At 47.0% G+C, this 12092-nt stretch overlaps 1 protein-coding gene across 5 annotated transcripts in view; it reads left to right on the plus strand.

Annotated features, from left to right (window-relative positions):
* The window catches only part of CAMTA1 (calmodulin binding transcription activator 1), a 237312-nt gene that overhangs the window by 128196 nt on the left and 97024 nt on the right, over window positions 1–12092 (plus strand). For all 5 annotated transcript variants that reach the window (XM_039727754.1, XM_039727758.1, XM_039727756.1 and 2 more), the window contains one exon: window positions 84–155. In XM_039727754.1, the coding sequence (XP_039583688.1) occupies window positions 84–155 (72 nt within the window). The remainder of the gene's footprint in view (window positions 1–83; window positions 156–12092) is intronic.

The raw sequence follows: 12092 nt of genomic DNA on the forward strand, positions 1-12092 counted from the left end.
ACAGCAGCCCTGTCCCCAGCACGGCCTCTTGGGATGGTTCCTCCACTAACCTGACTCTGCTTTCTCTCTTTTTGTGTCCCCAGTGCCTGTATGGCTGCTATGTCCATTCCTCCATCATCCCCACGTTTCACAGAAGGTGCTACTGGCTTCTGCAGGTAGGATGACAACGAGTTCTCTCTCTGGGGTCAAGCTGCTGCCAGGGGGGGTCAGCATCCTGTGCTTTACTGCCTGGGGGATTTTGTTTGGCTGAAAGGGAAATGGGTCTTCTTGGTTGTTTGTCTCTGTTTGGAGGGATTGTAAATGTTCTCTAGCAATATGGAGCTGGTGCCAGCTCATATGTTCTCTAAACATGGAGTTGGCTCAAGTGAGACTTTCTGGAGGTTTCTGGTTGTGTTGTTCCATGCTGAAGCAAGGCAGGAGCCAGAGGAGTGAATGCTGCTTGGGCATACCATGGTGTGGGAGAGGTATCAGCCCTGGGCTGTGCTTGACTTTGAGAGAACCCTGGGGCTGTGTTTGAGTTTGGGGTGAACCTTGGAGCTGGCCCTGCAGTGGATCTGCTTTCCTCCAGTGAGATATTTGGTCTCCAGGGAGTATTTGAAGTCACTCAATGATTTTTCTTCTGGCTGTTGTGGGAACAGCAAAGTCCCAGGAGGAGTCAAGCCAAATTTTCCTCTTATTTACACAGGGTTTGGGCAGCTCCCCTGGGGCTGTGGCAGTGTGCAATAGATCTCATGTGGGAGTTTGCCCAGGGGGTGTTTGCTGACCCCACCTTTGAGGAGCTGTTCACATTCTTGACTGGTTACCATGGTGTACAAAGTGGAAGTAATTTGTTTTCTTTCATTATGAAATTGCACTTGACACATACTGTAAAAATATTGTTTTAAAGATTAAACTCCCATGGTCCTGAAAACAAACAAATCTGAGGAAAGTGACATCTGTTTCTAGAAGCACATGGAAAATAATTCCTGTTTCTCCTTGGTTTTGCAATTGCACTTCCACATTAAAAAAGAAGGCACTGCTGCTGTCACTGGGGCAGGACAGACCCCTCACAACCCACAGAGGATGGTGCCCACACCATGGACATAATGAAAGGAAACACGCACCAGATGTCACCCTCCTCTGTGGTATCTGTGTATTCTCAGCTCCGTTTGCATCTGTGGGTAAAAATGCTGTGTGCAAGGAAAGAGGAGATGCTTGGCTGCAGTGGTGGGAGCAGCTCTGCACCTCGCAGAGGAGAATTGTGGCTCCTCTGAGAACACAGCGTGACTGCATCCATCCTGTTCTCTCAGGGCTGCCCAGGCTGTGCTTGTGCTCCTCGAGAGCTCCTGGCCCCATAGGTCAGCTCTCTTCTCTTGGTTTTTCAGCTTTGTGTTGCTTTTTCTCGTTGTGATGTGCTCCCTGGAAGTGCTGCTGGCCCTGGCTGCTGTGGCACTTAGCCAGCATCTCCCTGATGGGTTGCACTGCAGCACTGGAGGATCTCTGACTGTTCCCCAGGGTCTGCCTCTTCACGTTCACAGGGTGTGCATCAATGTTTAGTCATTTTCTTTGCTCTGGTAATCACTTTTTGTCAAGAGGATGGGAAGTACATTCCTTAGAAGCCTATTTATAAAATGTGCTGCAGGACATCTCACTGTGGCTGTGGTAGACTGGTATTCCTCAACAAGGACATGCTGTGCCTTCGCTGTGGGAGGAAGAGGGGTCTGTGATTCATGGCAGCATCTCCAGGCACAAACGGGCATCCTTCAGTCATGCGCTCAAGGTTACGCAGCCAGCAGGAAGGAGCTGGCCAAGAATAGATGACACTTCCCCATCTCTGCACAGTGCTTGTGTTCAGCTCCATGGTGAATTCAGGAGCAGCGACACCAGAGAGACAGAAGGTGTTTTTTGTGCATCTCCTTCAGATGCTTTCGCTTCAACAGCACTGGTAAATGAGTTTGGTATTCAAAAATAGGTATAGCCAGGGCAATGTGTAATATGTTCAGCTTTATAGTTCACTGAGGCACATGGGTGACTTTCCTTTTTTTGGGGAGACATTCAGCACCTTCCTCTCTGTGCAGTGTCTGGTCAATGGAGAGTAAATACAATTAGTCTGCGATGCCGTCTGTTTTATGGGATGATCTTCCTCCAAATCCTATTGTAGGTTAGATATTGATTAAAAATCCCCACACAAATGTTCTTGATCTTTTCTGCCTCACATTTTCAGCGTAAAGGCCAGGACTCAAACCAGCCACAGGGACTCAGAGCCTTTCTCATGCGTTTACACGGCGCCGTAACCATTAATTATGTGGTGATGTCCAATTTCTTACTTAAACAACTTTGTGTTGTCATTTATGATTGACATGATGTGCCTGCTCCCTGCAGACTGGTCAGAGGGATGAGAAATGAGAACCAATCATCTGGAACTACATGATTCAGTTTTCTGGGTCTCTGCTGGAAGTTCTTAGGCTGTTGGCAGACACCGTGGTGCTGGCAGCTGTGGCTGGGGTCTGCTGCATGGGGCCGCCACCTCCTCTCTCTTCTGAAGGAGTTTCCTGTTTCTGTGGCATTTCAAGCTTTCTTGATAACAGATTTTAAGTGCTGCCTTACCCCAAAGACCTTTAGTATTTGTAATAGGTGCTGTAATTTCCAAGCCAGCATTGACACGTTCCTGCTGGACACGGTCCCGACCTGGGCACTGGCAGTCTCTTGCGTGGATGCTCTCTTTGCCACTCACTCTTGGGCCTGAATGAAGAAAGCATGCCCAAGGTGTGGTTTCCTACATTTACTTCTCATATTTTTCTTTTGATTTTCTGATCTCTAGAAATATGAGGTCATGCTGAGGGACACAGGCAGAGAAGATGGGGGTGAGGACACGGGTGGCCTCTTCAGAGGTGGCTGGGGAAGGCACCTCAGTAGAACTTCAGTTTTTATTGTTTTATCTGTTTGCTTCTGAGAAGATGCAGAGCCCTGGCTGTCCACAGTTCACTGAGTGTGGAGCAGAGTTGCTGAAACCTTTTCTGAGCTGGGGGTGGTGGCAGGTCCCAGCCTCCTGCAGAGGCTGTGGCACAGCTGTGACTCTGAGAGCGTTGGTTTGTCACCAGCAGGACTCAGGCTGCCCAGGTCAGACCTTCAGCCTGCTACCATTTTGTGTCAATGGAAAAAGAAGAGGAAAACCCCCTGTTTGTACTTGTACTGACTAATGGAGGGAAAATGTGGGTTCTCAGATGTGGATGATTTTCAAACATTGGCACAGCTGAGCAGGGAGACGCAGCATTCCCTTCTGTGCGCTGGAAATTGGCACCCCAGGAACTGAAAATTAATCTGGCTGCCAGGCTTCTGGGCAGGCTGCTGCTTGCCAGGGTTCCAGAGGCAGGCTTTGCCTTCACCCGTGGACTGTGATGGGCCCCTTGCTCACTCCCCATCCTGTGCTGCACAGCTGCAGATGCTGAGCTGTGAGATGCTCATCGTGTTCCACCTGTAGCAGATCCTGAAATCTCCTTTAGTGCTGCTGTTCAGGTGCTATGGGGATGGGAGGGAATGCATATTTTAAAAGTGTGGCCCTTTTTCTTAATTAAGAAGTACACAAACTGTGCTATAGGATCATGCTAAAAACTTGTAAATGTAGACCTCTTGGCCAGTCGAACAAATGAAGATAACAAGAGAGATGGAGAGGGCTGTTTCACATTGCACATGAGTTAAGTGCTCACTGAATAATTCAGAATTGGTGCAGAAGAGTGTCAGTGGCACTGTTCTGGCAGGTGAGCCAAGGAAGCAGAGTGGGATGCAGGCTGAGCTAGGCAGGCACAGGGACACACCAGAGCTCCACAGAGCCCTGTTGTAAATCCAGTGTTTGCAGTAATTGCTGAAATGTGATAATCCAGTTCTCTGGGAGCCTGGGGGAAAACTGCATTTCATCTTTATTGCTCACACACTCACACGATGCTCCCAGCAGCCATGGAAGTCATGGAACACTTTTCTGTAGGGTAGGAAATGGCAGGAGAAAGGCAGGGACATCAGCAGTCATGCCAGGTGTAATATCCAGGCAGGATGTCTGCCACAGAAGGAGCAAGTGGGAGATGCTGAGGGGGCACTGGTGGTGGGCAGCAATTGGGTAGTGGTCTTTAATTACTGCTCCTGTGCTTCTGTGTGCACCAGCTGTGCCTTGCAGAGTATTTGTAAGCACTGATTGAATGTCAGAGGCTTTTGCAATATTCTCTCTGTTCTTTCCTGAATTCTTCCTTCTGATACACTTGAATATTCAGCAGTTTGTTACTATGAGTGTCTGCACTGATGCTTGATGCCCCCTGAGTGTGTTCCCTTCCTAAAATACATCTTGTCTGAAAGCTGTGGGCAGAAAATATCAAGACCTAAAACTCATTTAAAATGTTCTACATGACATCTGTCACTGTCCTGCATAAATTTAATGTTTGTTCTATATTTTTTTGCTATGTTTTTCCATTATGCCCTAAACAAGAGGAAGCCCTTCCCATTTATTTTTGATAGCACCCCGTCAGAGCAGCATTTCCCTCTCTGATCACTTGTGCTGTGCTGTGTCAGCAGCATCTCCTGCCTCCCTGGCTGGAGCAGCGACAGACAGCTTGAGGATTTGGGGCTTTTTCAACATAAATTGGAAGCATTACAATCTCATAAAATTTCTCAAGACTTTTGCTTAGTAATGGGTTTTTATTTTTCATTTGGGTGAAATAAAAGTGGCTGGGCAATAAAGCACAGAGAATGCTGTGCTGCACGTGGGCACTGGGCTGGGTCCTGTGTGTTGGGGGGTGGGATGTGAGCAAGGCCTCAGCACAAGGAACCTTTTTCCTAATGGGATTATAAACTGTTGCTGCTGTGCTGGCACCTGTTCCCAAAGCGTGTTTTAGCCTGTGAGATGAAATTAAGTGGTGTAGAAGTACAGCAGAGCGTGGTCTGTGGTACTGAAGCACCTCCAGTGTGGCTGCACATCCCAGGCATGGTCGGGTTACAGGTGGGTGCTCACAGAGCAGACTTGTGGCTCCTGCTCCCAGTGCCCTGTGTGCATGTGGAGCTGTGCTGGAGAGGAGGCTGTGTGTGGGGAGACCAGACAGCAGTTCCAGGAGAGCAGAATGGCCCTCTGTGTTGATTTAGCTCTGAGCTGCAGCACAGAGGTGCTTTTGGTACCAGACGTTGGCAGGATGCAGCAGTCAGTCCTCTTGTGTTATCACTTGGCTTCACGATGCACAAGCATTTTCAGAGGATGAGGAAGTTGTGGGTACCCTTCTCGTGCTTCCTTAACGTGCCTTTGGCTTGATCTCTCTGAAGGATGCTCTCTCCTTTCTCTCCTTTCATCTTCTCACCAGCTCTTCTGAAGGCACCGTGCTCGTTGCTGTGTCCCTGCACAGTCACTGCAACAGCCATGCCTCAGGATTTCCCATCATGTTTTTCAGGGTTCATTAAAGATCTGAAATACTCATGGAATTGGTGGAGCTGTGCAAAAATTATTGCTCAGTCCAACTGAAATTCCAAGGGTTATGTGAATTCTTCTGTAATAATTGTCCAGTTTCATTGTTTTGATTTTCCTTTTTTTTTTTTTTTTTTTTTTGTCACGTGCCTAACATACTGACTCCTGAAAGTGAATTTCAGGGAAACTATGTAAGAAAAGCAAAGGGTCCTGAGCATCATGCTCCCAACCACCCTGTGGAGCATCACAGAGAGCACAGCTTGTGTGCTGCTGGAGGAAGGACAAACCCTGGGGCTCTGTTTGTTGGGACATCCACCTGCTTTTGCAGCCATCCTCTCACACGAGATGGCAAAAATAAATCAGGATGTTGCTTCCATGAGAAGCATTTTCCATGACAGAAATCTACAGTAGAGCTGTGGCTTGGGCTGGACTGTGCCTGTATCTGCTGGATCCCTATGAACCAGAGACTCTGCAGGGTGGGTGAGGTGGGGCTGTGAGAGCAGCAGCACGAACCCTCTGCTGATGTTCCAGTGAAGGGGAGGCAAAGAGGATTACAAATGAACTGGTGTGTCAAAGGCTGGAAGTGTTTTAGCAGGAGTGCTTTATCTTTTGTAATGTTTTTATAAATTATTTATTAACACACTTGCTGCATTTTCCTGAGAAATTGGGTGGAAGAGCAGAATGTATAGACGGCAGACTATATTCCAGAAGAAAGACGCCTGTGATTAAAAAACAATTTCCAACCCTTTCAAACACATAACTTTATTTTAGACAAGCAGGCTTCTATTTTTGTACCACTCTCCACCATTTTAAAGAAAATCCCGGATTCGTTCCCTAGATATATGAGGAGACTGACGTTAATGCAAGCAAACTAAAAAGCAGTCAGAGTGCTTCAGTTGTTGCTTAAATAATCTGTTGTCATTTATAGAAGGGATGCATTTCCCAAACTGCTGGGGGATGTGCCTGGGTTGCTGATCGAGAGAAGTTCTGGCAGGGGAGACAGAGAAAAAGCCAAAACGTGTCCAGCTCCCACAGAAAGGGAGAACAGGTTTGGTGCTTTCAGCTCTTGGAGGAAATAACGCCCCATTTGGCCTGTGTGCTTGACCAGGGGAGGGAAAGCAGTGGTGGAAATAATGCCCCATTTGCCCTGGATGCTTGACCAGGGGAGGGAAAGCAGTGGTGGAAATAATGCCCCATTTGCCCTGGATGCTTGACCAGGGGAGGGAAGGCTTGGCTCTGTTCTCTTGGGGGCTGCAGCGCTATCATGCCCCATAGCATGACTGGAGAGAAGCCACAGTGTGCCTGCTTGTGCCTCATCCAGCAGCTCAGCGTGAACAGGAGCTCCTGCCTTACCTAAAATGGGTTTTGCCCCTGTGGCTGCAAAGGGAGCCAGCAGCAGGGGTGGGTCAGGAGCCCTGTGAGAAGCCTGCTGTCAGTGGGGAACATCAGCATCCCAGCAGGGCCACCAAGAAGTGCCACCACTGGAAGCAGGATTACTTGTGCTTCAGCTGCCACCCCTGTGTTCTCCTGGGAAGACCCCACAGAGGGGGACTGTCATCCCTGTGATTCTGCTCTGGTTCAGGCCGGTGGTGCTGTCACCGAGACATGCTCGCAGCAGGGATCGCAGCCATGCGGCAGCACAGCCCAGCTGGAAATGAAATCAAACCACAGGCTCCAAGACACTTATTAATATGCTCTGTATACTGAGGATTAGGCTTTTGGTGACACTTAAATTGAATTCTAATGCTATTTTGAAATATATAATACGCTGAATTTACTTCACCTTAGGTTTGAGTTAATGGTTTATTAAATTATGCACCTTGCAGTAGTGAAGCTGTTTCCTGGTGTAGGACACCGAGCCTTGCAGGAGCAATGCAGCAATTCTGCTGAGCTCACCCACGTCCTCCCTGGTCAATTATTAGGTCTGCAGGTGTCGGTGAATGTATTATACTGTTGGCTGGAGTTTCACCCTCGCTGGAGAGTTATAATTGGGGCTTGAGTTGGGAATTCTCTAGTGAAGCAAATTACAATTTGAGTTTAGAGATCTGGAGTTTGTTCTGGCGTGGGCAGCAGAGGACTTGGAGCAGATGCTGCCAAGGCTGAAGTCTCTCTTTCTAATGCAGGATATTTTTTTTCCTTTAATATGCAGTGTTTTGGCCTGCAGTGAGTTACTCTTGTATTTTATTTGTTAAGGAACACTTTTGTAAGTGTTTTGGATAAATCACTTCCCAGGTGCCTGCAGGTTTGAGTGCTCTTCCTTCTATCCTCTGCCTTTGTAAACGTCTTGCTGATTACCCTGGTTGCTTTTATTCTCAGAATAATCTTTCATTTCTGAAGGAGTCTCTACTCCCTTTCTATCAACTGGCTGCCTCAGCTGTCACTGACGTCTGTGCTGCCCTGGGTTAATGAAGCTGTGATGCCTCTTGTGCCTCGCAGTGCCTCAGTGTGTGAAGTGAAGACTCTCCATCCCTGTCACCTCCCACAGCTGCCACCTGCATCCTGCCACCTGATCCCACCTGGGATGCATCACTGCATCCCTCTTTCCCATCCATGGTGATGTTGTGGCTCAGGATGGCAAAGTGGCTGTTAGACCCATGAATGCATACATGGTGCATTACCCCTAGTGAAAGGCAGTAAAGGTTCTTAAAAAGAGCCAAGTTCATGGTCTGCACTCTAAAATGCTGTGCTCACCTCTGAGGCTGTGGAAGTGGTGTGTAGGGACCACAGCCTTAATCCTCTGTGAGATCATGGTCTTCTTTAGCTTATTAATGAAGGGGCAAAAGCCAGAGGAGAAGGACCAACCTTAATGGCTTCTACTTCTGGACAGGCAGCGTTCCTAAGGGGATAATTTTCTGTGTCAAGGAAAAAGTGCACAATTTTTATCACTGTACATTTTTTTCCATTAAACATCAGCTTTGCTCTGCTCCTCGTGCTGCCGTGGGGCGTGTATCCTACAACTGTCTGCTGCCTCATGCTGCTTACTGGCCATGGGCAGCAAAGAAGGCATGACAGAGTGAAACAGAGGCTGAAGTTTTTATCAGTTTAAGTCACTGTAAAATCTCTTCTTCCCAGAAAAGTAGATTTCCCAATAACGCAACCAGGACAAAATAAGTCTGATTCAGTGTGTGTTCACACTGTTGTCCTTGTGCTATGGCAGAAGGGAATGGCTGCTCCCAGTGGTCCCCATGGTCCCTGGAGCAGTGGGACACACAGCACTGCCCTTCTGTGAGCTCTCAGCCACTCAGCTGAGCCACCACAGCACTTTCTGCTGGAGAAGGGAGAATCTCCCTGTTGAATGATGAAGATTTTCATCATTCTTTGATTATCTTTGTGGCGCTCTTCAAAAGCTGGTGCCAACATCTCCATAATTGAAGTCTTTATTTCTGAATGCAGAACACTGGTGTTTATTCCTCTCTATAACTTAGACTTGAGCCACTTTCTGTAGGGATTCTGCTGTTCTCAAGACACAGCACTGGTGTCTGAGTGTTCTGGGGTGCAAGGACCTTGTCAGGTTGGTTCAGCCAAGCATCTCAGAGACTTTCAACCCCCATTGACCAGCACAGATGCAGTGTCTATCTCTGGTTTTATAGTGTCCCCTTAAGGATACATAATGATTTTCTGAACAATGCCAGTTAACTTTTGCTTATCTCATCCTTCTGCATTTCCTTGAGCTGCCCTGCTGGGAATTTGTTTTACATGCCTAGTGTAAAACCTTATAGTTTTCCTCATGGAAGATTCATCCCCTCCTTGGCCTGCAGTGGAGAATGGAGCCACAACATCAATTCAGCCATGAACAGTCTGAGCAAGGTGCAGATCCAGCCCCAGCTCCTCCTGCAGCTCTTGGCACTGGCACAAAGAGCTCCAGCATCAAATACTGTTGTTCTTTTGGGTTTATTGAACAATAAATCCATCACGAAAATACGCAGGAAGAAAAATGAATGCAACATCTCTCAAGGTCACTGGTTCCACGGAGGAGATGTGACTGCGTGGTGTGAACTGTGACATGAACAGAGTCATGGGATCCACTGAGTCCTGTAGCCATGTCCTCTTTTAATGAAAAAAACAGCAAATACATCCTGTAACCTGCTACCTGTGCAGTGCAGCACTCTGATAAACGGTAATTATAACTATTATGGGATGTCATCTCCTCTCTGCCATTTATTGACCTTTTCTTCAGTGTAATTTTCTTCTCAGGGGTCCAGGTAGCTCAATATCCAAGGAAGAACTGCCATGTGAGCATCTGGGCAACACAGCCACCAAGCCTGCTCAAGTGCTGAAAGGTGCTGGATTTTAGATTTGTTTAAAGCTTACATTATAGTGACAAATCTGGAAACCTCTGAGAGAAGTTTTTTTCTGAGTTCTCCTTGTAGTTGTTTTGGGGAGAAGAAGTTAAAAGTGTTGGGTGCTGGGATGCTGCTAAAAGAAGTTGACTAAAATAGCTTTTCTGTTTGTAATAACATTTCAGATCCTAGAGCCTTTCAAGCTCAAAGTGACCCAAAATCATTTGTACAGTAAGAAACATTGTCCTTCCAGGGAACTAGCCCCTCATTTTTGGGTTTTGTAGAATCAGACAGGAAATCCATTCCAGGTTCAGAAAATAATGTGACCAAGTGAGTTTTGGAGGGGCAGCTCTGAATTTGGGAGAAGAGGCAGTGTCACGTTTGGGTTTTAACAACAGTTTGCTGAAATCGTGTGAATTCACATTGTCAGCTAAGAATATCAATTGCTTTAAAATGTCACCTTCTTCACAGCTTTCCTCTGTGTGAAGCAGACCCAGGCATTGCCTTCAGGCATGGCAAAGGGGAGATCATGTGTCCCCCTGCCCATCATCTTCATCCCTCCCCATAGCTCCCCACTGCCCCAGTGCTGCAGGGCTCCAATTCCCACCCTCCCACTTGGGTTCCACGGGAGGAGGGAGAGGATGTGGAGTGGGCTTGATTAAAAAGTGCTTTTGCTTTTTCTCCTGAAGGATGTTTGCAGTGAAAACTGTACGTGAAATTTATACTCCTCTCATATGATTCTGACTGGTTTTAGTGCACAAATTCTCAGAAGAAAATGTATTCAATAAAAATTTGATGTGGAACTATAGCTCAGCAGAATCTTTTTTAAGAAATCCAGCTCTGGGATATTTATTTTGTATCTAGTTTCAGTTTTAGTGCCTATTCCTCCTGCAGATGCCCTCGTTAGCCTGCTAACAGCTCATGAAGAGTTCAGCCCCTCTCCTGCCCTCATCCTGGGCATTCCTGCAGTGCCTGTGGGGAAGGTTTGTGGGGAAGCACAGCTGTGTGCAGTGCTACTTAGGGCTGCTGCTGTTGCCTTTTTCTGCAAGCAAATCCTGCCTTTTGTTCATGAGGAATGCAGAGAGCCCAGGGCTCAGCTGAGCAGGGGGGCTGAGCCTGGGGCAGGTAAAATGTTGTCAAGCTGGTGGACAGTGATGAGGCCAACAAGAACCTGGTGTGCTTGCTTTGTAACAAGTCTGCTGGGAAATAGTTTTAGCAGGAAAATGCAGCAATTCTGGATTTATTCTCCTTTGATGCTCAGCTTGCAAAAGGAGATGGTTATAGGGAAAGGAAAGGAATCCAGGATGGCCACAGTGAAAACTGCAGGGCAGACCTGTGAGCCCCCAAAGGTCCTTGCAGGGAATAATGTCCCTTTGGGCTGTATCAGGATGTGATCCTGGGATGGGTTAGTCTTGGTGTGTAGGGGAGAAGAGACAGAATTCTTTCCAGGCTTTGGAGCAACTGATAGTGATGAGCCTGGCCTCCTAATTTCCTAATTTCAAAAGGTTCCTGTTTCTTTCCCAAAATTGCAAGTGAGCAGCACTCCCTGAGCCAGGTGTTTGTCCCACTGCCCCCTCCCACCTGTGCTGGGAGCAGTGTCCCAGGGGTGTGGAGCCTGAGCAGGCACAGAGTCACTCTTCAAACAGAAATCCCAAGGCTGAATCCTTTGCTCGGTGTTTCAGGGACACCAGGAATATCTCAAACAGGTTTCTGCTCCACTGCCCCCTGAATCACTGCCTCCTCAATGCATTTTAATGCAGAGCTGGAGCCTTAAGGCAATCGAGGGCTTTTTCCTAAGGTTTAGTGATAAACTTGTGTCTCCTGTGAGTGAGCAATCTGCTGCTTCACCACTTCTTTCAATTTAGAAGGGAGTACACTGAAGCCCTCTTGCAAAAACATTTATTGTATCAAGCAAAACTGGAGGGTTTGGGTTCTACTTCTCTAGTAAATTTTTTTTCTTTACTTCTAGTGCTCTCATATCAGATTTTCACTGGAAAAATACTACCCAGAAGCATGGAAAATGGCATATGGCTCTATGAAATATACCCCCATCTAGGATATACCATGTTTTTATTTTGTGACAGTCCAAGATTCAGTGTGTGGCCTAAATATTGTGGCATCCTATTTTATTTTTGAATTGTTGGATGGACTAGACACTATAGCTCATGGACAGCACTACCATTTTTCCCTGTGGTTTACCCTTTTTCTAGATTACTGTCTCTTAGTTTCAAAATGGAACAGGATTTCTCCCTGGTTTATAAATTAGGGCCATATTCCAGCAGCACCCAGTAGTGCTGCCATATTTTAGATGGTGTCAGGATTTCTATTAAAAACCTTATTTTTCAGAGGTTTAGAGCTGAGCCATAAAAGTTGGCTGTGTGTATGTATAACAGCTG

Source organism: Passer montanus, unplaced genomic scaffold (assembly GCF_014805655.1).
Source record: "Passer montanus isolate IOZ18808 unplaced genomic scaffold, ASM1480565v1 scaffold62, whole genome shotgun sequence".
In the NCBI taxonomy this organism is placed as follows: domain Eukaryota; kingdom Metazoa; phylum Chordata; class Aves; order Passeriformes; family Passeridae; genus Passer; species Passer montanus.